The 26,943-nt window shown below is 42.2% G+C and overlaps 2 protein-coding genes across 3 annotated transcripts; both read left to right on the plus strand.

Moving 5' to 3' along the window:
• Positions 1 to 230: 230 nt before the first annotated feature.
• LOC139368332 (serine--tRNA ligase, cytoplasmic-like) lies at positions 231 to 17,499 on the plus strand. The gene is made up of 11 exons (XM_071107089.1): positions 231 to 461; positions 9,486 to 9,556; positions 9,739 to 9,819; positions 9,940 to 10,098; positions 10,284 to 10,427; positions 10,550 to 10,705; positions 12,594 to 12,815; positions 13,050 to 13,179; positions 15,942 to 16,099; positions 16,240 to 16,369; positions 16,597 to 17,499. The coding sequence occupies exons 1-11, from the start codon at positions 326 to 328 to the stop codon at positions 16,749 to 16,751; spliced, it is 1,542 nt and encodes a 513-aa protein (XP_070963190.1). The 5' UTR covers positions 231 to 325; the 3' UTR covers positions 16,752 to 17,499.
• Positions 17,500 to 17,668: 169 nt separating this feature from the next.
• On the plus strand, positions 17,669 to 26,731 carry LOC139367569 (PTB domain-containing engulfment adapter protein 1-like). 2 transcript variants are annotated; one of them, XM_071105820.1, is made up of 9 exons: positions 17,669 to 17,738; positions 17,880 to 17,971; positions 18,123 to 18,194; positions 20,024 to 20,122; positions 20,340 to 20,477; positions 20,591 to 20,698; positions 21,266 to 21,325; positions 26,349 to 26,463; positions 26,564 to 26,731. In XM_071105820.1, the coding sequence occupies exons 2-9, from the start codon at positions 17,924 to 17,926 to the stop codon at positions 26,632 to 26,634; spliced, it is 711 nt and encodes a 236-aa protein (XP_070961921.1). In that variant the 5' UTR covers positions 17,669 to 17,738; positions 17,880 to 17,923; the 3' UTR covers positions 26,635 to 26,731. The 2 variants fall into 2 exon arrangements, with proteins under 2 accessions (XP_070961921.1, XP_070961922.1); XM_071105821.1 differs by lacking the exon at positions 26,349 to 26,463.
• Positions 26,732 to 26,943: the final 212 nt, after the last annotated feature.

The raw sequence follows: 26,943 nt of genomic DNA on the forward strand, positions 1-26,943 counted from the left end.
AAAAAAAAAAAAAATTGGTTTGGTCATTTGTGTCATATTAAAAAAGATTCAGCTAATGTCTTCTCTCGTGTAATAGTATTTTTTCATTATTTTTTATTTGTTTTCATCAATAATTTATTGCGTTTTCTTGTTGGTAAAATACAATTGCCCATTGATACAAATTCTATAGCTTTTGAATGAGTTATCCACATTGCAATGTTTCGTACTGCGGGCTTTTATTTTGAAGGTTTGTCATTACCATACGATGTGACGTCATCATTCGGGCTTTTTGCAGAATACAACTAGTCCGGTTAAATCATTGCAGCTGAAGAAGCTTAGTATCAGCATGGTGCTCGATTTGGACCAATTTAGAGCCGATAAAGGCGGTGATCCTGAAGTAATCAGAGAGACGCAAAGGAAAAGGTTTAAAGACGTGTCACTTGTGGATAAACTGGTACACGCAGACACAGAATGGAGAAAATGTAAGTTCCGCCTTCTAGCTAGCTATGTGCATTAATTTAATGGGATGGATGCCTGTTTGTGTCCAAATTGCTTGCTAGCTTCGTGCATTAATAAACGGTACTCAAAAGTCGACCTTGTAGTCACCCAAACAGAAATGGACAAATTCAAGCATGATACGCCAGTTCACGTTTTTAGATCTAGCTAGTTCACTATTAAATTCTCAGCTAAAGCCTAACTAGTTGATAACCTGCGCTAGCTAGGTAGATAACTAGTTAGCCACCGGGAGTTAGTAAATGGCTACGTAGCTAGCCAGTTTAGCTAGCTGTGCTAGCCACCTGGGATACAACCAACAATCTCCTTTCCCATGGCTTTAACTAGGCATATCTGACATGTAGTTGATTCGTGTTTAACATAGCTAGCTAACTAATAATGTATGGTTTAGTAGTTGAACTAGCGAGAAACTCAATCGATACATCCTCCTATTCACACTGACCGTACAATCTGACGCAATCCCCACCCAGTATGTGTAAAACCGATAGGCATCTAAATCTCCCACAGATGTTATTGGGACGAGATGTAAAATTAGATTGATGCAGATTTGAGTTTTAATGGTATGGTGGTCGCTTTAAGGCCAGGCACCACATGCTAATAGGCATCTGTTTTCCTTTACTCATCAGACTCTAACTTTACCAGTTGAAAGTATACAATAATATCTTGTATTTATGTATTACAAGTTCAAGTTTAAAATTAAAATATGCAAATGAGGCAACCCGTCCTTTAAATATGCGCTTATTTGCATATTACAAGAGTTTGTTTTAACACATTGCTAAGGCAGAATGTTTTTGTTTGTGATAAGACACTCAGTTGTCAGACTTTTACAGATCAGTTTATAAAAATATTGTAATTTTAAGGAATTATTTTTAAAACACTGACGGATGCATATTTTGCTAATATTTACACAAAATTACACTTAAAATCAAAACGACAAGGTGTGTGTGTGTATATACGTGTGTGTGTGTGTGTGTGTATACATACATACATATACGTGTGTATTAGAGGTCGACCGATTATGATTTTTCAACGCCAATACCGATTATTGGAGGACCAAAAAAGCCGCTACCGATTAATCGGACAATTTCAAAAAATATATATGTTTTTTGTATTATTTTTGGGGGGGATTTTTATTTTTTGTTATGACAATTACAACAATACTGAATGAACTTATTTTAACTTAATATAATACATCAATAAAATCTATTTATCCTCAAATAAATAATGAAACATGTTCAATTTGGTTTAAATATTGCACTTTTACTTCTCCAAAACTTTGCATTATGTGCCATGTAAAAAAGATAACGTTTGAGTTCCTTGCTCAGAACATGAGAACATATGAAAGTTGGTGGTTCCTTTTAACATGAGTCTTCAATATTCCAAGGTAAGAGGTTTTAGGTTGTAGTTAATATAGTATTTATAGGACTATTAATCTCTATACCATTTGTATTTCATATACCTTTGACTATTGGATGTTCTTATAGGCACTATAGTATTGCCAGTGTAACAGTATAGCTTCCGCCCCTCTCCTCGCCCCTACCTGGGCTCGAACCAGGAACACATCAACAACAGCCACACTCGAAGCAGCGTTACCCATCGCTCCACAAATGCCGCGGCCCTTGCAGAGCAAGGGGAATAACTACTAAGTCTCAGAGCGAGTGACGTTTGAAACGCTATTAGCGCACACCCAGCTAACTAGCTAGCCATTTCACATCGGTTACACCAGCCATTAGGCTGATAGGCTTGAAGTCATAAACGGCGCTGTGCTTGCAAAGAGCTGCTGGCAAAACGCACAAAAGTGCTGTTTGAATGAATGCTTACTGCTGCCTACCATCGTTCAGTGAGACTGCTCTATCAAATCATAGACTTAATTATTACATAATAACACACAGAAATACGAGCCTTTGGTCATTAATATGGTCGAATCCGGAAACTATCATTTTGAAAACAAAACGTTTATTATTTTAGTGAAATAAGGAACCGTTCGGTATTTTATCTAACAGGTGGCATCCCTAAGTCTAAATATTCTTGTTACATTGCACAACTTTCAATGTTATGTCATAATTATGTAAAATTCTGGCAAATTAATTCGCAATGAGCAAGGCAGCCCAAACTTGCATATAAATCAAATCAAATTTTATTTGTCACATACACATGGTTAGCAGATGTTAATGCGAGTGTAGCGAAATGCTTGTGCTTCTAGTTCCGACAATGCAGTAATAACCAACAAGTAATCTAACTAACAATTCCAAAACTACTGTCTTATACACAGTGTAAGGGGATAAAGAATATGTACATAAGGATATATGAATGAGTGATACCCTGACTCTGCGTGCAATGAATGCAAGAGAAGTTACAAAATTTCACCTGGTAAATATTACCTGCTAACCTGGATTTATTTTAGCTAAATATGCAGGTTTAAAAATATATACTTCTGTGTATTGATTTTAAGAAAGACATTGGTGTTTATGGTTAGGTACAGTCGTCCAACGATTGTGCTTTTTTCGCAAATGCGCTGTTGTTAAATCATCCCCCAGCGTTGCATCGATTATATGCAACGCAGGACACGCTAGATAAACTAGTAATATCATCAACCATGTGTTGATAACTAGTGATTATGATTGATTGATTTGTTTTTTATAAGATAAGTTTAATGGTAGCTAGTAACTTACCTTGGCTTCTACTGCATTCGCGTAACAGGCAGGCTCCTCGTGGAATGCAATGAGAGGCAGGTGGTTAGAGCATTGGACTAGTTAACTGTAAGGTTGCAAGATTGGCTCCCCCGAGCTGACAAGGTGAAAATCTGTCGTTCTGCCCCCGAACAAGGCAGTTAAAGGGCAGGCGTTCCGCTAGCGGAACCCCCTCCACAACATTCCGCTGAAAAGGCAGTGCGAGAAATTATAAAATATATATTTTTAGAAATATGTAACTTTCACACAGTTAACAAGTCCAATACAGCAAATGAATGAAACATCTTGTTACTCTTCCCATCGTGTCCGATTTAAAAAATGCTTTACAGCGAAAGCACAACATATGATTATGTTAGGCCATAGCCAAGTAAAAAAAACACAGCCATTTTCCCAGCCAAAGATAGGAGTCACAAAAAGCAGAGATATAGATCAAATTAATCACTAACCTGATATTCATCAGATGACACTCATATGACATCATGTTACACAATACATGTATGTTTTGTTCGATAATGTGCATATTTATATCCAAAAATCTGTTTACATTGGCGCGTTACATGCAGTAATGTTTTGATTCCAAAACATCTGGTGATTTTGCAGAAATACTCATAATAAACATTGATAAAAGATACAACTGTTATTCACAGAATTAAAGAGACTTCTCCTTAATGCAACCGCTGTGTCAGATTAAAAAAAAAAAAACTTTACGGAAAAAGCATAATCTGAGAACTGCGCTCAGAACCCAAAACAGCCAGAGGCATATCCGCCATTTGAGTCAACAGAAGTTAGAAATTACACCATAAATATTCACTTACCTTTGATCTTCATCAGAAGGCACTCCCAGAAATCCCAGTTCGACAATAAATGACTGCTTTGTTCCATAAAGTCCATCATATATGTCCAAAAAGCCACTTGTTGTTAGCGTGTTCAGCCCAGTAATCCATTTTCATGAGGCGCAGGCACTTCGTCCAGACAAACTCGAAAAGTTCCATTAGTCCTTTAGAATCATGTCAAGCGATGTATGGAATCAATCGTTAGGATGTTTTTAACATAAAACGTCAATGTTCCAACCGGAGAATTCCTTTGTTTGAAGAAAAGCACTGGAACAAGAGGTAACTCTGTCGGGAGTGCGCGTCATGAGCCTGAGACACTTTGCCAGACCACTGACTCAGAGGTCTCATGAGCCCCTCCTTTATAGTAGAATCTTCAAACCAGTTTCTAAAGACGGTTGACATCTGGTGGAAGCCGTAGGAAGTGCAACTTTATCCATATCTCAATGTGTATTCATTCGGTAGGCCAAGCTTTGAAAAACTACAAACCTCAGATGTCCCACTTCCTGGTTGGATTTTTCTCAGGTTTTTGCCTGCCATATGAGTTCTGTTATACTCACATACATAATTCAAACAGTTTTAGAAACTTCAGTGTTTTCTATCCAATACTAATAATAATACCCATATATTAGCATTTGGGACAGAATAGGGGGCAGTTCACTCTGGGCACGCTATTCATCCAAAAGTGAAAATGCTGCCCCCTATCCCAAAAGAGTTAACCCACCGATCCTAGGCCGTCATTGAAAATAAGAATGCGTTCTTAACTGACTTGCCTAGTTAAATAAAGATATATATATATATATATATATATATATATATATATATATATATATATATATATAAAAAAATCGGAGCCCAAAAAACTGTGATCGTTATGAAAACTTGAAATAGGCCCAAATTAATCGGTCGACCTCTAGTCATAACGGCAGGACTAAATATCAACCTGTTACCCTATGTAAATATTAGCATATATTTACTTTATGTAAAGCTAATTTCTCACTAATCACATTAGTCTACAGCCCTGTGACACTGTAGGCCTATGTGACAGTCTCGTTGTATAGTTATGTTTTCCTGTCACTCAGTTTTATACACTTTGAATACATTTTGCTGGAGCAAGGAAATGCATATTATTTATAGGGTAGCCTAGTGGTTAGAGCGTTGGACTAGTAACCGGAAGGTTGCAAGTTCAAACCCCCGAGCTGACAAGGTACAAATCTGTCGTTCTGCCCCTGAACAGGCAGTTAACCCACTGTTCCTAGGCCGTCATTGAAAATAAGAATTTGTTCTTAACTGACTTGCCTAGTTAAATAAAGGTGAAATAAAAACAAATATAAAAAAATACACAGCAAGTCACCTGACTGGCTACCCTCCCTTTTTATTTACCTGTCATTCTCCTGTCATGTCTCTGATATGAGCTGAGACGCAAGGAAGGAATCCCTAGGACTTTGCTTATTTTCTAAAGAGCGGCATGTCCAAGTTCGTGGGCTACATGAACCATCCTCACATTTTTATCAAATGCCACGTCTCCCCTGGAGCACTCCTGCAGCCTGGACAGAATTACAGAATCCCTGGTTGGTGGGGTCTATGGTGATTTCCAGTCCAGTGTTTAGACACTTAGGGCAGATCAAATCATGTACAAATTGGTTTGTTTGTGACGTGGAATAAAAGCCACTGTTGGCTGGCTGCTGTCTGGTTGTCATCTTCATCTCAACTAATTTGCACCTGGACGCGCTGTTGCCGGTTACCTCCTTTTCCTCTACATGTATTACCACTGCCTCTATGAGGCACACATTTTTTTTTTAATTCACAGCTTTTCTCGCATTGGCTAACGGATCGCCTATTTTTATTCGCATACTGTAGGTATATTCTTCAAGATTGTATCTTTTTTTCTCTCTTTACGTGGATTCTTCGCGGGAGATATTTTCAAACAAGGAAGTGCTGTGGCATTTTAACCAATCAGGTTGTCGGAAAGGGCCTTAACGCCAGTCACTGATCGGATGTCAGGATATTACTCCTCTTTCAGTACAAAGCACTGCGACTACAAAGGATATTGCCATGTATGGACTAGCTAACGATATGTCCCGGAAAACAAGCGTTTAAATGATATACACTGCTCAAAAAAATAAAGGGAACACTAAAATAACACATCCTAGATCAAATTTATCAAACCACGGAGGTCTGGATTTGGAGTCACACTCAAAATTTAAGTGGAAAACCACACTACAGGCTGATCCAACTTTGATGTTATGTCCTTAAAACAAGTCAAAATGAGGCTCAGTAGTGTATGTGGCCTCCACGTGCCTGTATGACCTCCCTACAACGCCTGGGCATGCTCCTGATGAGGTGGCGGATGGTCTCCTGAGGGATCTCCTCCCAGACCTGGACTAAAGCATCCGCCAACTCCTGGACAGTCTGTGGTGCAACGTGGCGTTGGTGGATGGAGCGAGACATGATGTCCAAGATGTGCTCAATTGGATTCAGGTCTGGGGAACGGGCGGGTCAGTCCATAGCATCGATGCCTTCCTCTTGCAGGAACTGCTGACACACTCCAGCCACATGAGGTCTTGCATTAGGAGGAACCCAGGGCCAACCGCACCAGCATATGGTCTCACAAGGGGTCTGAGGATCTCATCTCGGTACCTAATGGCAGTCAGGCTACCTCTGGCGAGCACATGGAGAAAAGAAAAGAAATGCCACCCAACACCATGACTGACCCACCGCCAAACCGGTCATGCTGGAGGATGTTGCAGGCAGCAGAACGTTCTCCACGGCGTCTCCAGACTCTCACGTCTGTCACATGTGCTCGGTGTGAACCTGCTTTCATCTGTGAAGAGCACAGGGCGCCAGTGGCGAATTTGCCACTCTTGGTGTTCTCTGGAAAATGCCAAACGTCCTGCACGGTGTTGGGCTGTAAGCACAACCCCCACCTGTCGACGTCGGGCCCTCATACCACCCTCATGGAGTCTGTTTCTGACCGTTTGAGCAGACACATGCACATTTGTGGCCTGCTGGAGGTCATTTTACAGGGCTCTGGCAGTGCTCCTCCTGCTCCTCCTTGCACAAAGGAGGAGGTAGCGGTCCTGCTGCTGGGTTGTTGCCCTCCTACGGCCTCTTCCACGTCTCCTGATGTACTGGCCTGTCTCCTGGTAGCGCCTCCATGCTCTGGACACTACGCTGACAGACACAGCACACCTTCTTGCCACAGCTTGCATTGATGTGCCATCCTGGATGAGCTGCACTACCTGAGCCACTTGTGTGGGTTGTAGACTCTGTCTCATGCTACCGCTAGAGTGAAAGCACCGCCAGCATTCAAAAGTGACCAAAACATCAGCCAGGAAGCATAGGAACTGATCTGTGGTTATCACCTGCAGAACCACTCCTTTGTCTTGCTAATTTCCTATAGTTTCCACCTGTCTATTCCATTTGCACAACAGCATGTGAAATTTATTGTCAATCAGTGTTGCTTCCTAAAGTGGACAGTTTGATTTCACAGAAGTGTGATTGACTTGGAGTTACATTGTGTTTAAGTGTTCCCTTTATTTTTTTGAGCAGTGTATATATACAGTGGGGCAAAAAAAGTATTTAGTCAGCCACCAATTGTGCAAGTTCTCCAACTTAAAAATATGAGAGAGGCCTGTAATTTTTATCATAGGTACACTTCAACTATGACAGACAAAATGAGAAAAAAATTCCAGAAAATCACTTTGTAGGATTTTTAATGATTTATTTGCAAATTATGGTGGAAAATAAGTATTTGGTCACCTACAAACAAGCAAGATTTCTGGCTCTCGCAGACCTGTAACTTCTTCTTTTAAGAGGCTCCTCTGTCCTCCACTCGTTACCTGTATTAATGGCACCTGTTTGAACTTGTTATCAGTATAAAAGACACCTGTCCACAACCTCAAACAATCACACTCCAAACTCCACTATGGCCAAGACCAAAGAGCTGTCAAAGGACACCAGAAACAAAATTGTAGACCTGCACCAGGCTGGGAAGACTGGATCTGCAATAGGTAAGCAGCTTGGTTTGAAGAAATCAACTGTGGGAGCAATTATTAGGAAATGGAAGACATACAAGACCACTGATAATCTCCCTCGATCTGGGGCTCCACGCAAGATCTCACCCCGTGGGGTCAAAATGATCACAAGAACGGTGAGCAAAAATCCCAGAACCACACGGGGGGACCTAGTGAGTGACCTGCAGAGAGCTGGGACCAAAGTAACAAAGCCTACCATCAGTAACACACTACGCCGCCAGGGACTCAAATCCTGCAGTGCCAGACGAGTTCCCCTGCTTAAGCCAGTACATGTCCAGGCCCGTCTGAAGTTTGCTAGAGAGCATTTGGATGATCCAGAAGAAGATTGGGAGAATGTCATATGGTCAGATGAAACCAACCAAAATTGTTTTTGTAAAATCTCAACTCGTCGTGTTTGGAGGACAAAGAATGCTGAGTTGCATCCAAAGAACACCATACCTACTGTGAAGCATGGGGGTGGAAACATCATGCTTTGGGGCTGTTTTTCTGCAAAGGGACCAGGACGACTGATCCGTGTAAAGGAAAGAATGAATGGGGCCATGTATTGTGAGATTTTGAGTGAAAACCTCCTTCCATCAGCAAGAGCATTGAAGATGAAACGTGGCTGGGTCTTTCAGCATGACAATGATCCCAAACACACCGCCCGGGCACCGAAGGAGTGGCTTCGTAAGAAGCATTTCAAGGTCCTGGAGTGGCCTAGCCAGTCTCCAGATCTCAACCCCATAGAACATCTTTGGAGGGAGTTGAAAGTCCGTGTTGCCCAGCAACAGCCCCAAAACATCACTGCTCTAGAGGAGATCTGCATGGAGGAATGGGCCAAAATACCAGCAACAGTGTGTGAAAACCTTGTGAAGACTTACAGAAAACGTTTGACCTCTGTCATTGGCAACAAAGGGTATAAAGCAAAGTATTGAGAAAGTTTTGTTATTGACCAAATACTTAATTTTCCACCATAATTTGCAAATAAATTCATTAAATCTTTTTTTTTTTTTCAAATTGTCTGTCATAGTTTAAGTGTACCTATGATAAAAATATGAGGCTTGTAATTTTCAAGTGGGAGAACTTGCACAATTGGTGGCTGACTAAATACTTTTTTGCCCCACTGTGTATATATAATTCAACATGGAGAGTTTAAAAAAAAATAGCGTTTGAAGTTCTAAATGAAACATGCTATCAAGAACGACATTCATGGCACGTGTTGTTGACAGAGTTGGGATACAATGATACAAATAAAGTGTTTATATACATTATTGGTAGTTATAAAATATCCCAAAATGTTCAAATGGAAGCAAAATCCCCTTTTTTTTTTTACCTGTAGTGTCTGGCCTTAATGTCTCCTGTCAGTGTCACTAACATCATAATGTTAGCTACCTGCCATGACACACACCATTATTGATGCATGGAATGTTGACCCTTGTCTTTTCCATGCTCACCAGGTCGTTTTACTGCCGACAACCTCAACAAGGCGAAGAATTTATGCAGCAGAACCGTTGGCGAGAAAATGAAGGTATAGGGGACATCTTGTGATGCTGGTGAACAATCCAGCCACCCCTCAGTCTTTACATAACCTAATGTTACATGGCTAGCTGTTTCCCCCCTTCATTCTGACAGCCTGTCATGTTCTATTCTATGTGCAGATAGTGTTTCTTTCTAACCGTTCACCCTGTTCTGGGGCTTTTCTGTTTACAGAAGAAAGAGCCAATTGGGGAGGATGATTCTCTCCCAGATGACACCCAGAACTTGGAGGCCCTAACAGCAGACACACTATCGGTAGGTCAACTCGCTAGCTAGCACTTCATCTATATGCTGATTGACGTCTTTATGGAAGATTCTATTGGACTTGTGGGTCCCATACCATGAGTATTTTTAATTTCTCTTTCCTCCCTCTAGCCCCTCACGGTCACCCAGATCAAGAAGGTCCGTCTGCTTGTGGATGAGGCAGTGCAGAAATCTGACAGTGAGAGGGTAAAGCTGGAGGAGGAGCGCTTTCAATACCTGAGAGAGATCGGAAACCTCTTGCATCCATCTGTGCCCATAAGTAATGATGAGGTGGGTGTCAAGGAATTGTAATTCCCATCACCAGCAATAAGGAGGTGGATGGAAGTAAACATTGCTTCTGGAAGAAAACACAAAATCCGGTGTCTTGTCTGCTGTCTCTGTCTCATACATTTTGTTTTGCCTCTTTTTGTTTACTTTTTCTACTCTCTAATTTCCCTCCGCTATCTCCCTGGCAGGATGCTGATAACAAAGTGGAGCGCACTTGGGGAGACTGTACTGTGCAGAAGAAGTATTCCCACGTGGACCTGGTAGTCATGATCGATGGCTACGACGGAGAGAAAGGAGCTATAGTGGCAGGGAGCCGTGGCTACTTCCTCAAGGCAAGTTCTTAGTTACACACTGTCACATGTAGCCAATACTTACAGGCCGATTGAAACCAGGTGTAATTCCATTCAACTCTGATCGTTATCCTTACTGACTCTTCCCTTTTTTCTGTTTTTAGGGGCCACTAGTTTTCCTGGAGCAGGCATTGATCAACTATGCTCTGCGGATGCTCCACAGCAAGAACTACCAAATGCTGTACACCCCCTTCTTCATGAGGAAAGAGGTCATGCAGGAGGTGGCTCAGCTCAGCCAGTTTGATGATGAACTTTACAAGGTGTGATGTATTTCAAATTAACCGTCCATTTCTATTGAGGACCGATCATTCTCTACCTTCTCCTGTATGTGTTGCTAAAGCCACTTTCTATCACTCTAAATTTCAAGCATCTGCCTCTAACCCTAGGAAACTCTTTTCCACTTTCTCCTCCCTCCATAATCCTCCACCCCCTCCCTCTCTGCGGACAACTTTGTCAACCACTTTGAAAAGAAGGTTGATGACATCAGCTCCTCATTCACTCAGCCTATTAAGTCCATTGGTCCCACTCAGACAGAATTACGCTATGCCTTGACTTCTTTCTTCCCTCTCTCTCCATATGAAACCCTGCGACTTGAGGTCTGGTCGCGCGACCCCATCCCCTCCTCCCTTCGCCAGACGGTCTCTTGAGACCTTCTCACTTCACTCATCAACTCATCTTTGACCACTGACTGTGTCCCCTCTGACTTCAAAATGGTCCGAGTTGCTCCCCTCCTCAAGTATAGAACTTTTTTATTTTCTTTCCAAAACACTTGAGCGTGCGGCCTCTGACCAGCTCTGTCGCTGTCTTTATCAGAATGATCTTCTTGACCCTAACCAGGGGTCCCTCAAGCAAGACTGCTCTTCTTTGTGTCACGGAGGCTCTCCGCACTGCCAAAGCTGACTCTTTCCTCTGTTCTCATCTCCTACATCTATACACTGCCTTCGATGCCGTGAACCATCAGATCCTCCTCTCCACCCTCTCAGGGCTGAGCATCTCAGGCTCTGCACACTCTTGGATTGCATTCTACCTGACAGCCCGCTCTTACCAGGTGACGCGGAGAAGATCTGTATCTGCACCACACTCATGACGGGTGTCCCCCTGGGCTCCATTCTAGGCCCTCTATACACCAAGTCAGTCACTCGGCTCAATCATATCATCACATGGTCTCCTATCTTTACTATGTGGATGACACTCGGCTACTTTTCTCCTTCCGTCCTCCTGACACCCAGCTGGCAACATGCATCTCTGTGTGCCTGGCAGATATCGCAGCTTGAATGTCGGCGCAAAACCTCAAGCTCAACATCGAGAAGATGGCGCTGCTCATCTTCTCGGAAGGCTTGCCCGCTCAAAGACCTTTCCATCACAGTTGACAACTCCACGCCCCCCCCCTCCCAGAATGCAAAGAACCTTGGCGTGACCCTGGACAACACCCTGTCATTCTCTGCAAACGTCAAAGCAGTGACTCGCCCCTGCAGGTTCATGCTCTAAAACATCCGAGGAGTAGGACCCTGCCTCGCATCTGGACTACTACAACTCACTGTTGGCTGGGCGCCCTGCTTGTACCATGAATCCCCTGCAACTCCAGAACGCTGCAGCCCACCTGGTTCAACCCTTCCGAGTTTTCCCATTTTACCCCACTCCTCCACTGGCTTCCAGTCGAAGCTCACATCCACTGCAAGACCATGGTACTTGCCTACAGAGCTGCTGGAGGAACTGCCCCTCCTTACCTTCAGGCTATGCTCAAACCCTACACTCCAACCAGAGGACTCCAGCTCTCACCCCTACGGAAGGGCAGCACCAGCTCAGCCCAGTCTAAGCTTTTCTCTGTCCTGGCACTTTAATGGTGGAACCAGATTTAATGGTGGAACCAGATCTGACCATCTTCCGAAAACATCTGGAACCCTACCTCTTCAAAGAGTATCTTAAATATACTTAAATCCCACAGCCTCACCCCCACCCCCTTTTATTTAGGATGATTTTATTTACTGTGATATGTGGTTGGCCCACTTAGCGCAGTAATCTTAAGATAGCTAACTGTAAGTCGCTCTGAATAAGTCTGTTAAATGACAAAACATTTAAATATGCTGATGTGGGTTTTTTTCCCCTGAAATGATTCACTCTGTGCCCTCCCTGCTTGTTGTCTCTCAGGTGATTGGGAAGAGCAGTGAGAAGTCTGAGGACACGGCCATTGATGAGAAGTATCTGATTGCTACCTCGGAGCAGCCTATTGCAGCCTTCCTGAGAGACGAGTGGCTGAAGCCAGAGGAGCTGCCCATTCGCTACGCCGGCCTCTCCACCTGCTTCAGACAGGAAGTGGGCTCCCACGGCCGTGACACCCGAGGCATCTTCAGGGTGCACCAATTTGAGAAGGTCAGTGGACATTTTCTCGAAGTAGATATGGGTGCGTCATGGTCAATGTAGAAAAGGCCACAGCTTTGTTGGTGTACATTGTATTTTATAGGCCTAATTGAAGAAGGATGGAGTCCTGTTATTGATCATTTACAGATCATGTCAAGCGATGCACATTTTTCAGAGGAGAACATTGTTTTTAATAGGGCCTCAGCTAATGATTGCCAAATACTAATCAACACTCTCTCCATTCAGATTGAGCAGTTTGTATTTGCCTCTCCTCATGACAACAAGTCCTGGGAGATGATGGATGAGATGATTGGAACTGCTGAGGAGTTCTACCAGACACTAGGGATCCCCTACCGCATCGTCAACATAGTCTCAGGTAGGTGCTGCAGACAGTTCTACTCAACACACCTGTTCCTCTCTATGACGGAGACGTAATGATCACTGGCCAATTCCATACGAGATTGGCCAAAAGATATGTTTTGAATCTTTCTGAAATTAAATCCATAGATGTCCTTTGGAGGAAGGATGCCTAGCAGATCTTTTGAAGTCTGTATCCAAAATGATTATTGAGAAAACATTTATTAAAGTTTGGAAATGTGACGTTTTGACCAATCCCAGGGCTTCTGTGAGACACTACAACAATGTTTCAAATGACTGGCTTTGTAGCCTTAGCGTCTCCACTGAAATATACAATGAGTCTGTAGATGTTTCAAATGACTGGCTTTGTAGCCTTACCGTCTCCACTGAAATATACAATGAGTCTGTAGATGTTTCAAATGACTGGCTTTGTAACCTTAGCGTCTCCACTGAAATATACAATGAGTCTGTAGATGTTTCAAATGACTGGCTTTGTAGCCTTACCGTCTCCACTGAAATATACAATGAGTCTGTAGATGTTTCAAATGACTGGCTTTGTAGCCTTAGCGTCTCCACTGAAATATACAATGAGTCTGTAGATGTTTCAAATGACTGGCTTTGTAGCCTTACCGTCTCCACTGAAATATACAATGAGTCTGTAGATGTTTCAAATGACTGGCTTTGTAGCCTTACCGTCTCCACTGAAATATACAATGAGTCTGTAGATGTTTCAAATGACTGGCTTTGTAGCCTTACCATCTCCACTGAAATATACAATGAGTCTGTAGATGTTTCAAATGACTGGCTTTGTAGCCTTACCATCTCCACTGAAATATACAATGAGTCTGTAGATGCTACAAAGCCAGTCATTTGAAACCTTAGCGTCTCCACTGAAATATACAATGAGTCTGTAGATACTACAAAGCCAGTCATTTGAAACCTTAGCGTCTCCACTGAAATATACAATGAGTCTGTAGATGCTACAAAGCCAGTCATATGAAACCTTAGCGTCTCCACTGAAATATACAATGAGTCTGTAGATGCTACAAAGTCAGTCATTTGAAACCTTAGCGTCTCCACTGAAAAATACAATGAGTCTGTAGATGCTACAAAGCCAGTCATTTGAAACCTTAGCGTCTCCACTGAAATATACTGTGCCTTTGGAAAGAATTCAGACCCCTTGACTTTTTCCACACGGTCATAAAATTGATTCAATATTTTTTCCCCCTCATCAATCTACACACAATACCCCATAATGACAAAGTGAAGACAAATCCCAGTGCCTAGGTGTACCAAGCTTATAGAGACATACCCCAAGAGACTTGCAGCTGTAATTGCTGCAAAAGGTGGCTCTACAAAGTATTGCCTTTGGGGGGATGAATAGTTATGCACGCTCAAGTTTTTTGTCTTATTTCCTGTTTCACAATAAATGTTGTGCATCTTCAAAGTGTGTAAATGTTGTGTAAATCAAATTATATAATGATTTAATTCCAGGTTGTAAGGCAACAAAATAGGAAAAATGCCAAGGGGGTGAATACTTTCGCAAGCCACTGTATATGGGGGCAGTACTCAGTGAAACCACCTTCCTGAAACAGGAGGTAAAAAAATGTAGAACATAGGTTCTTGGTCAGGGAGGTCTTGGTCATGGTCACTCTGACAGATCACCAGAGTTCCTCTGTGGAGATGGTTGTCCTTCTTGAAGGTTATTCCATCTCTGCAGCATTCTACCAATCAGGCCTTTATGGTAGAGTGGTCAGATGGATGCCACTCCTCAGTAAAAGGCACATGACGGCCTGCTTGAATTCTGCCAAAGGGCACCTAAAGGACTATCAGACCATGAGAAACAAGTTTCTCTGGTTTGATGAAACCAAGATTGAACTCTTTGGCCTGAATGCCAAGTGTCACGTCTGGAGGAAACCTGGCACCATCCCTACGGTGAAGCATGGTGGTGGCAGCTTCATGCTGTGGGGATGTTTTTCAGCGGCAGGGATTCTAGTCAGGATTGAGTGAAAGATTAACTGCACAAAGTATACAGATCCTTCATATAAAACCTGCTCAGGACTTCAGACTGGGGCAAAGGTTCACCTTCCAACAGGACAACCCGAAGCACACAGCCAAGACAACGCAGGAGTAGCTTTGGGGGAAGTCTCTGAATGTCCTTGAGTTGCCCAGCCAGAGCCCGGTTTTAACCTGATCGAACTTCTCTGGAGAGACTTGAAAATAGCTGTGCAGTGTCGCTCCACATCCAACCTGACAGAGCTTGAGAGGATCTGCAGAGAAGAATGGGACAAACTCCCCAAATACAGGTGTGCCAAGCCTGTAGCTTCATATCCAAGAAGACTCAGGGCTGTAATCAATGCCAAAGATACTTCAACTAAGTAAAGGGTCTGAATAGTTATGGATATTTGATATTTAAGTTTTTTTGCTTTGTCATTAGGGGCTATTGTGTGTAGACTAAGGGGGGGGGGGGGGGGGACTGTTTAATCCATTTTTAGAATAAGGCTAAACTAACAAAGTGTGGAAAAAGTCAAGGGGTCTGAAATCTTTCCGAACGCGCTGTAAGTGTATTATTGCTCAAACATGAATTTCTTTACCCACTCAGGACAAGAACCATAACTTGTATGAGTTAACTTGATGTTTAATAACAACCTTCACATTTATCCTGCGTGATTTACATTTGACACAACAGACATTTCCCATGGGAGCAGTTTTGGAGTGTCTTACTAGCCACGTTTTCTAGCTGGTCTGTCTGAGCCTCAGTGTCTGTCTGCTCCCACCCAGGTGCTCTGAACCATGCAGCCAGTAAAAAGCTGGACTTGGAGGCCTGGTTCCCAGGGTCCGCAGCCTTCAGAGAGCTGGTCTCCTGCTCCAACTGTTTAGACTACCAGGCTCGTCGGCTGCGTATCCGCTACGGACAGACCAAAAAGATGATGGACAAGGTTAGAGGACCCAGTCTTTCCATAGAAAACCCTCCCATTTATAGAATTGATAGTTCTGGATTTGCTTCCATAATCAAAAAGTCAAATTGAGTGGAGTATTTGAACCAGTTCGTTCACATGACTCTTCCTGTGTTCTTTAGGCCGACTATGTGCATATGCTCAACGCGACCATGTGTGCCACCACACGTGTAATGTGTGCTATCCTGGAGACGTACCAGACAGAAGACGGTATCATTATTCCAGAGGTACTCCGGAACTTCATGCCTCCAGGTGAGCCACAGTGTTTCTTTGTTTACAGGTTTTGTGAAGGTTCGTGCAATACGTGTGCCAAATGCATGGAAGGTAGTGAGAAGAAACAACCTTTCATGATCGCAGAGTACTTAAAAATATATAGATTTGCTTCTGTGTATTTGATGACTAGTATTGCCATGAAAGCAGTTTGTGTGTGTGTGTACTGAATGTGTACACTTTCATTCCTATTCTATACATTTTCTTAGGTATGACTGAGATGCTGAAGTTTGTAAAGCCTGCCCCTATTGATGTGGAGATGTCCAAGAAGCAGAAGAAACAGCAGGATGGAGGGAAGAAGAAGCAGGGAAGTGGAGACCAGGTCCAGAACCAAGTGGAGAACATGTCTGTCCACGATTCCTAGACCCCATCATCATCCCCATTCTTACACTCCCTTCACTCTCACCACATCTGAAAATGGACTGCTCCATCCTATCACCAATGCATCTCATTGTGCTCTGGGTCTAGTGACCAGTCTGTCGCTCTCCTCTCCCAGAGATAAGGTTCAACCCCTTTTCTACTGTATGAACAGAATACATACTGAAAGGTTAATTATGAAAGGGAAAAGCCGAAGGTGTTGCTAGTTAGTGGGAAAGGGGCTGTTAACAGCTTTGGGGCAATAGTAATGTTAGGTCTGCTGCATGCAATTATCTTAACTGTAGCATCAAAACAATATCAAGTCTGAACTCTGGAATTCTGTGAAATTTCGTTTGGCGCTTATTATTGCAAAATGTTTTTAAAGTAAGGTGACGTGAACATTCAATCAACATCTTGAGTCGGGCACAGCCGTGTGTGGGTGGGTTGCTTTTAGTAATACAGTTGCTTTGAAGTTCTTAACTACATTTTAATTGTCTGAAATGAATATCACCATAAATCACACAACTATCCTCTGTAAATTCAGAAGGGCTGGGGTCATGAGACATCTGGACTCTGTCTTGTTTGGGCTTTTTGTGACACACCGCTCGCTCCAAACTCAGTAGGAGTTTTCCTACATTGTTGCTTGAGGTCATTTGCTTCTAGTGCTTGTCAGGATAATACGATGTCTGCATGTACTTGCGTAAGATGAGGAGTTGATAAAGTGGCACCACTGTAACAATAAATAATATGAAAAATGACTTTCCTAGTGTATTTTTCCCAATGATATGAGATGTCAGTGACTGCAATAGCTTGCGATTGATACAGATATTGCTATCAGATAGCATCTGACTCTGAACTGAAGGATATCAGCTGAAGAGCAATAAGGAAGAATTTAAATTTGGTTAGTCATTAACCCCACTAGACTTTACACCCAAAGCAAGCTCACCACCTGAGGTCCTATAACTACAATCGTGTGGATAGTTACTGAAAAAAGGTAAGACCACAAATTTACCACCGTTTTGAAATTGAGTTAAGGGACCTTACACAGGTAATTTACACCCAGGCATCATGAGAACCAGTTGATTTAGTGGTGTAATATCCTGAAATGCTATACTTGAATCATTTGTTTTTCCAGGAGCAGATCCCTGTCATAGCCGGATTCATTTTTTGAGTGTAAAGATGAGTGATATCTCTGACGATGATAATGAGATCTCTTTCGCAGTTAAAGTAAGTGGAGACATCAAGACGGCATGAATAGTGTCATGTTAATCAATATATTTCTTAATATAATACATTAGGGACCATATTGTTATGGCTTGGGGTGACAATTTGATTTTGTGAATGTTATTGCCCTCTGTGACGCTCTCTTGGTCTTAAGTTTCTGGGGCGTGTTGAGGTGGTCCGTTCTGAGGGCATGCAGGTCCTGAATGAGGCCATTCAGAGCCTGAAGGTAAATATCCATAACAGCTGTCCCAACCATTTCTCTGCCGAATATTAGACAGTTGACAAGGGGTGCGTTCAGCAGGACCTAATGTTTTGGCATGTTCAGATAGGCATGATTGTTCTACGTAGCATATTTCTTAATGACATGTAGAATAAGGAATCACTTTGGCTCTATTTGTAGCATTTCTATATAAACTCAGCAAAAAAAGAAACATCTCTTTTTCAGGAACCTGTCAAAGATAATTTGTAAAAATCCAAATAACTTCACAGCTCTTCATTGTAAAGGTTTTAAACACTGTTTCTCATTCTTGTTCAATGAACCATGAACAAATAATGAACATGCACCTGTGGAATGGTCGTTAAGATAATTGCCTACCGTCTGTAAACTAAGGTCACAATTATGAAAACTTAGGACACTAAAGAGGCCTTTCTACTGACTAAAAAAACACATAAAGAAAGATGCCCAGTGTCCCTGCTCATCTGTGTGAACATGCCTTAGGCATGCTGCAAGGAGGCATTAGGACTGTAGATGTGAGACGCCTAAGACAGCGCAACAGGGAGACAGGACGGACAGTTGATCGTCCTCGCAGTGGCAGACCACGTGTAACAACACCTGCACAGGATCGGTACATCCGAACATCACACCTGCGGGACAGGTACAGTATGGCAACAACAACTGCCCGAGTTACACCAGGAATGCACAATCCCTCCATCAGTGCTCAGACTATCCGCAATAGGCTGAGAGAGGCTGGACTGAGGGCTTGTAGGCCTGTTGTAAGGCAGGTCCTCACCAGACATCACCGGCAACAACGTCACCTATGGGCACAAACCCACCGTCGCTGGAGCAGACAGGACTGGCAAAAAGTGCTCTTCATTGACGAGTTGCGGTTTTGTCTCACCAAGGGTGATGGTCGGAGTCGCGTTTATTGTCGAAGGAATGAGCGTGATATCGAGGCCTGTACTCTGGAGCGGGATCGATTTGGAGGTGGAGGGTCCGTCATGGTCTGGGGCGGTGTGTCACAGCATCATCGGACTGAGCTGGTTGTCATGGCAATCTCAACGCTGTGCGTTATAGGGAAGACGGGCTCATCCTGACTTGACCCTCCAGCATGACAATGCCACCAGTCATACTACTCGTTCTGTGGTGTGATTTCCTGCAAGACAGGAAAGTCAGTGTTCTGCCATGGCCAGCGAAGAGCCCGGATCACATCTGGGATCTGTTGGATCGGAGGGTGAGGGCTAGGGCCATTCCCCCCCAGAAATGTCTTGCAGGTGCCTTGGTGGAAGAGTGGGGTAACATCTCACAGCAAGAACTGGCAAATCTGGTGCAGTCCATGAGGAGGAGATGCACTGCAGTACTTAATGCAGCTGGTAGCCACACCAGATACTGACTGTTACTTTTGATTTTGACCCCCCCCCTTTGTTGAGGGACACATTATTCAATTTCTGTTAGTCACATCTCTGTGGAACTTGTTCAGTTTATGTCTCAGTTGTTGAATCTTATATTCATACATATATTTACACATGTTAAGTTTGCTGAAAATAAATGCAGTTGACAGTGAGAGGACGTTTCTCTTTTTTGCTGAGTTTACAAGTTTCAAGAATGTTTGACTACTGAATGTAGACGAGGTGTGCCCTTGAAGTATGACTACAAAGTGTGATTGATTGGTTTTGTAGGTAGATGCAACATTTCCAAGGCACATAAAACACATTTCAATCATATCAGCATTTGTAACCAACATGGGTTCAATGAACAGTTTTTGTTTTAAAGATCATATTGATTGAAATATTCAAAATCAATGGTCGCTCACGTCCCTGTCCTTTGCCCTCCATTAGATGCCTGACAAAGAGTCATCAGCAAAGGTGCAGAAGAAGAACAAGGTGTCTTTGTTTTTGTCCATGAGCGGGATTGACATTTTGGAGCACAAAACCAAGGTGAGAGCCTAAGGTCCAACTCCAACGGAAGATGTGGGAGGGAACTGCTTCAGTATGACGAAGTCTAAAAAGGTTAACAGAAATAAATGGGCCCCTCACATGTTTATGGGTTTCTTTACTGTTGTGTAATGCACCTGCACACTCCTCTCCTTCCTCGTCCAATAATCGTTCTTTCTCTTATTATCATGTATTCTCACTTTCCTCTTGTCTTTTCCAGTTCATGCTGTACACATGCCCCCTCTCCTCCGTGTCCTTCTGTGCAGTCATCCCGACCACACCCAAAGTCTTTGGCTTTGTGGCCAAACACCCAGCTGCAGACATGTACCACTGTTATCTCTTCCAGAGCAAGAAATTTGTGAGTACAGTGCAATCATACAATCTTGATTTTAGGGTACATCACTAAAAACACATCTAAGGGTTTTAAGTTGCCAATCTCTACCTTCTCTATTTTCTTGCTCCTCTCCTCAGTCTCATCTGCTGGTGTCCATTATCGGAGATGCATTTCGGGCCACAAAGAGAGAGGAAAGCCTCAGAGGAGGCGGACGGGATCTGATTGTGGAGGCACTGAGGCACAAGGTTGGATTAAAGGGATTTACAGTGTGTTTGGAAAGTATTCAGACCCCTTCACTTTTTGCTTGGTTTTTGCTCTGACATGCACTGGCAACTGTGGGACCTTATCGACAGGTGTGTGTCTTTCCAAATCATATCCAATCAATTGAATTTACTACAGGTGGACTTCAGTAATGTTGTAGAAACATCTCAAGGATGATCAATGGAAACAGGATGCACCTGAGCTCAATTTCTAGTCTCATAGCAGAGGGTCTGAATACTTATGTAAATAAGGTATTTTTATTTTTTATACATTTGCAAAATTTCTAAAATCCTGTTTTGGCTTTGTCATTATGGGGTATTGTGTGCACATTGATGAGTAAAAAAAAAAAAGTGAAAATCTATTTTAGAATAAGGCTGTAACTTAACAAAATGTGGAAAAAGTCAAGGGGTCCGAATACTTTCCAAATGCACTGTAGTTGGTTAAAAACTTTTGTGGTTGTGTCGACTGTTTATGGGTTCTTGTGTTTTGCATTGTACGGTGTAATTCACAATAGAATATTTCTAACTACTTTTCTGCCCTTTTTCTTTTAGAATAAACTCCTGCAGAGGGAGAATGCCGAGCTGAGGATGAGACTCAGTGCATCAGGAGATGTGAGTGAGGAAACAGTAGCCCCCACACACACACCTTCCATTGTTTTTTGTAAATGAGGTCTGTCACTTTCTAAATGTAATCCTTTACTAGTTACCTGACCAAAATTGTAACCAGCAACGTCATTTATGGATTACCCAAACTCAGTAAAGTAATCTGATTACGTTCCCCTTAAGAGGCAATATAAGAACACAACAATTATGTTGCATTTTACTTTATAGGTTATGTAGGCTTCTAGCCCATAGATTTCAATTTCAATACAAATAATAATACGATTCGGTTATATATTTGCATGAGAAACCAACGTCTGTCAGATTTCCACTCATTCCAATTAATTAAATACCCCCTGATCTTCAAGAATAGGGCTTTGAAATATCGATGAATCAAATTGTTTTACCTGAGCATAACCCAAAAGCGAAGGACTTCTTAGCCTACTCTATTGTTTATGTATGTTTTTGTCATGGAGGACTGATTGGGCTCATTGTTTTGATTTGAAAAAGAAATGCTGCTCTCATTGAATGGTATGCTTTGAGCACTATCGAAAGTGCTATTTGCGTGTGAAAAAATGAATGCCATATGCCACATTTGCTAAAGGCCTATTGTTTACATTTTTGTTGGTGACACTGATATCTTGAAAAATTGCAGCTGTTTACATTGCCACAGGAAGATGTTTTGGGTTGGGTTTTTCTCTGCTTTCTCCCAAAAAATAAATATATAATATACAGTGCATTTGGAAAGTATTCAGACCACTTGACTTTTACATATTTTGTTACGTTACAGCCTTATTCTAAAATGGATTCAAATATTTTTTTACTCATCAATATACACACTATGTCATTATGACAAAGCAAAAACAGGTTTTTAAATTGTTTCGCCAAAAAAAAAGAAATACCTTATGTACATAAGTATTCAGACCCTTTGCTATTAGACTTGAAATTGAGCTCAGGCGCATCCTGTTTCCATTGATCATCCTTGAGCTGTTTCCACAACTTGATTGGAGTCCACCCGTGGTAAATTCAATTGATTGGACAGGATTTGGAAAAGCACACACCTGTCTATATAAGGTCCCACAGTTGACAGAGCAAAACCCAAGCCAGGAGGTCGAAGGAATTGTCCGTAGAGCTCCGAGGCACAGATCTGGGGAAGGTTACCAAAAAATGGCTGCAGCATTGAAGGTTCCCAAGAACACAGTGACCTCCATCATTCTTAACTGGAAGAAGTTTAGAACCACCAAGATCTGGCCGCCGGGCCAAACTGAGCAAACGGGGGAGAAGGGCCTTGGTCATGGATGTGAACAAGAACCCAATGGTGAACAATAACCTGGCACCATCCCTACTGTGAAGCATGGTGGTGGCAGCATCATGCTATGGGAATGTTTTTCAGCGGCAGATACCGGGAGACTAGTAAGGATCGAGGTAAAGATTAACGGCGCAAAGTACACAGATCCTTGATGAAACCCTGCTCCAGAGCACTCAGGACCAAGAAGGTTCACCATCCAACAGGACAATGACCCTAAGCACAAAGCCAAGAAAATGCAGGAGTAGATTCGGGAAGTCTCTGAATGTCCTTGAGTGGCCCAGCCAGAGCCCTGACTAGAACTTGATCGAACATCTCTGGAGAGACCTGAAAATAGCTGTGCAGCGACACTCCCCATCCAACCTGACAGAGCTTGAGAGGATCTGCAGAGAAGAATGGGACAAACTCCCCAAATACATGTGTGCCAAGCTTGTAGTGTAATACCCAAGAAGACTCGAGGCTGTAATCACTGCCAAAGGTACTTCAACAAAGTACTGAGTAAAGGGTCTGAATAATTATGTAAATGGGATATTTCAGTTTTTAATTCTTAAGTTGTTTTTTTATACTTTTCAAAATGTTCTAAACTGTTTTTGCTTTGTCATTATGGGGTATTGTGTGTAGATTGATGAGGGGGGAAACTATTTCATCAATTTTAGATTAAGGCTATAACGTAATTGATTTATCAGGAGATGCTACAGCACCCTCAGCATCCCTACTTTCACAGCAATAGCTGTTTAGCTCTATCAAAAATGCCAGAGTTTGAGCATATGTCTAATCATACAGTTGAAATCGTAAGTTTACATACACCTTAGCCAAATACATTTAAACTCAATTTTTCACAATTCCTGACATTTAATCCTAGTAAAAATTCCCTGTTTTATGTCAGTTAGGATCCCCACTTTATTTTAAGAATGTGTAATGTCAGAATAATAATAGAGAGAAGAATTTATTTCAGCTTTTATTCCTTTCATCACATTCCAGTGGGTCAGAAGTTTGCATTCAGTCAATTAGTATTTGGTAGCATTGCCTTTGTTTAACTTGGGTCAAATGTTTCGGGTAGCCTTCCACAAGCTTCCCACAATAAGTTGGGTGAATTTTGGCCCATTCCTCCTGACAGAGCTGGTGTAACTGAGTCGGGTTTGTAGGCCTCCTTGCTCGCACACGCTTTTTCAGTTCTGCCCACAAATTTTCTATGGGATTGAGGTCAGGGCTTTGTGATGGCCACTCCAATACCTTGACTTTGTTGTCCTTAAACCATTTTGCCACAACTTTGGAAGTATGCTTGGTGTCATTGTCCAGTTGGAAGACATCATTTGATACCAAGCTTTTTGAGACCAAGCTTTAACTTCCTGGCTGATGTCTTGAGATGTTGCTTCAATATATCCACATACTTTTTCAACCTCTTGATGCCATCTATTTTGTCAAGTGCACCAGTCCTCCTGCAGCAAAGCACCCCCACAACAAGATGCTGCCACCCCCATGCTTCACGGTTGGGATGGTGGTATTCCGCTTGCAAGCTCCCCCTTCTTTCTCCAAACATAACGATGGTCATTATGGCCAAACAGTTCTATTTCTGTTTCATCAGACCAGAGGACATTTCTCCAAAAAGTACGATCTTTGTCCCCATGTGCAGTTGCAAACCGTAGTCTGGCTTTTTTATGGCGGTTTTGGAGCAGAGGCTTCTTCCTTCCTGAGCGGCCTTTCAGGTTATGTCGATATAGGACTCTTTTTACTGTGGATATAGATACTTTTGGTTCTGTTTCTTCCAGCATCTTCACAAGGTCCTTTGCTGTTGTTCTGGGATTGATTTGCACTTTTCGCACCAAGGTACGTTCATCTCTAGGAGACAGAACGCGTCTCCTTCCTTAGCGGTATGGCGACTGCATGGCCCCATGGTGTTTATACTTGTGTACTATTGTTTGTACAGATGAACGTGGTACCTTCAGGCATTTGAAAATTGCTCCCAAGGATGAACCAGACTTGTGGAGGTCTACAATTTTTTTCAGAGGTCTTGGCTGATTTATTTAGATTTTCCCATGATGTCAAGCAGAGGCACTGAGTTTGAAGGTAGGCCTTGAAATACATCCACAGGTACATCTCCAATTGACTCAAATGATGTTAATTAGCTTATCAGAAGCTTCTAAAGCCATGACATAATTTTCTGGAATTTTCCAAGCTGTTTAAAGGCACAGTCAACTTCGTGTATGTAAACTTCTGACCCACTGGAATTGTGATACAGTGAATTATAAGTGAAATAATCTGTCTGTAAAAATTGTTGGAAAAAGGACTTGTGTCATGCACAAAGTAGATGTCCTAACCGACTTGCCAAAACTGTAGTTTGTTAACAAGACATTTTTGGAGTGGTTGAAAAACAAGTTTTAATGACTCCAACCTACGTGTATGTAAACTTCTGACTTCTACTGTATGTCCTTTAGGCCTATGGACTTTTTTGTGAATCAGCACAAATTAGATTGAACAATAAAATCCCCCACTCGTGGTCTTCTTTATCTAGTTTTTGACATGTTTGGAGCGCAATACCATAGAGGAGTTTAGAAGGGAGGAACTCCCTCAAACATTTATTCCAAAGGCTGGGTTCCGCACTATGCAGCTGTTGCAAGAGCATGTTTTTCACTGGCTATCCACTGGTTGCAAAAACAATGATTGATCGGCAGCTTAAACCATTATTTGGTTCAAATACACCTGGACATTTGTGAACAGCCATCTACAATAACCACAATCCATTAGGCACAAATAAATGAGAGAGCAGCACGATTCACATTCCGCTATATGAGTATACCAAATATTAGGAACACCTTTGTAATTTTGAGTTGCACCCCTAGCCTCAGTTCGTCAGGACATGGACTCTACAAGCTGTTGAAAGCATTCCACAGGGATGCAGGCCCCATGTTGACTCCAATGCTTCCCACAGTTGTGTCAAGTTGGCTGGATGTCCTATGGGTTCTGGACCATTCTTGATACACAGGAAACTGTTCAGTGTGAAAAACCCAGCAGTGTTGCAGTTGTTGACACAAACCGGTGCACCTGACACCTACTACCATACCCCATTCAAAGGCACTTAAATATTTTGTCTTGCCCATTCATCCTCTGAATGGTACACATACACAAAAACTTCTTTAACCTGTTTCCTCACCCTTCATCTACACTGATTGAAGTGGATTTAACAAGTGACATCAATAAGGGATCATAGCTTTCACCTGGATTCACCTGGTCAGTCTGTCATGGAAAGAGTAAGTGTTCTTAATGTTTTGTACACTTGTGTGTAAATATCAAGTGATATCCTTGTCGCTTGCAGAGTACACCACTGCTGTCGTCCTTACTTCCAAGCATTTATTCAGGTTGGATGTATAGGCTAATCTTTGGATGCCAACAGCATTCGCACCACATTGGAGTAGCTTGAACTGTAGCCTACAAAAGCCTATTCCTGCTCTTTTCCCGTGATCCATCAAACGCTCACTCAGGCGGAACAAACTTAAACTTGTTTATTTTTTTATGCTGATTTCAATGTCATAAAGATTTTTTTCACAAACATCCCTTCTGAATTTAAAAGTAATCGGATTACAATATTTTTGCTGGTAATGTATTACAGTTATTATTATTTTTGTAATCAGCTACATGTAACTAACTCCCCAACCCTGTGTGTAACATGGCATGATGGAGAAGAAGTCTCCTATGCCATGCCAACTCTGCTCTCTGTGCTTTTTATCACAGGGGACAGACAGGGCTGCTAGAACCACAAACAGACATCAAATTGACCTCAGAAGGTCCCAAAAAAAGCAAACAGAAGCACAGAAACTCTCACACTTAGACATGTATCCTCACAAAAGTGAGTACTTTTACTTATAGCAGCAATGCTGTCATCACACCCAAACTGAATTCTGTTTCAAATCTAATAATAACAATGATGTATTTTTCATCATTTCCAGTAACGTTTCACTGCAGTGATGACACAGCGCCTCTACTGAGAACACAGGAACTGAACATGACAGATGTTTGAAGAGGAGTGGCCATGTCAAATATACTGTAATGCATGTTGATGATACATGACTCTAACTTAACTATAATGTCTGAATAAAACAATGAATGAACAGCTAGATATGTTCGAGTCTTTCTTTAGTATGCTTTTATATTCCAAGGACATGTAGTTTCTCTGTACATTTAGTCAATGGAAATAGATGACATTATTTTTGTTATGCAGGCATGTGCAAAACTGAAACGTCTCAAACTTCTAACAATATAAAGAAAAAATACTTGCAAGCTGGCACATTTTCCTCAGGAAATGTAACTTTAAGAACTGTTTCAAGCG

This window comes from Oncorhynchus clarkii, chromosome 16 (assembly GCF_045791955.1).
Source record: "Oncorhynchus clarkii lewisi isolate Uvic-CL-2024 chromosome 16, UVic_Ocla_1.0, whole genome shotgun sequence".
In the NCBI taxonomy this organism is placed as follows: domain Eukaryota; kingdom Metazoa; phylum Chordata; class Actinopteri; order Salmoniformes; family Salmonidae; genus Oncorhynchus; species Oncorhynchus clarkii.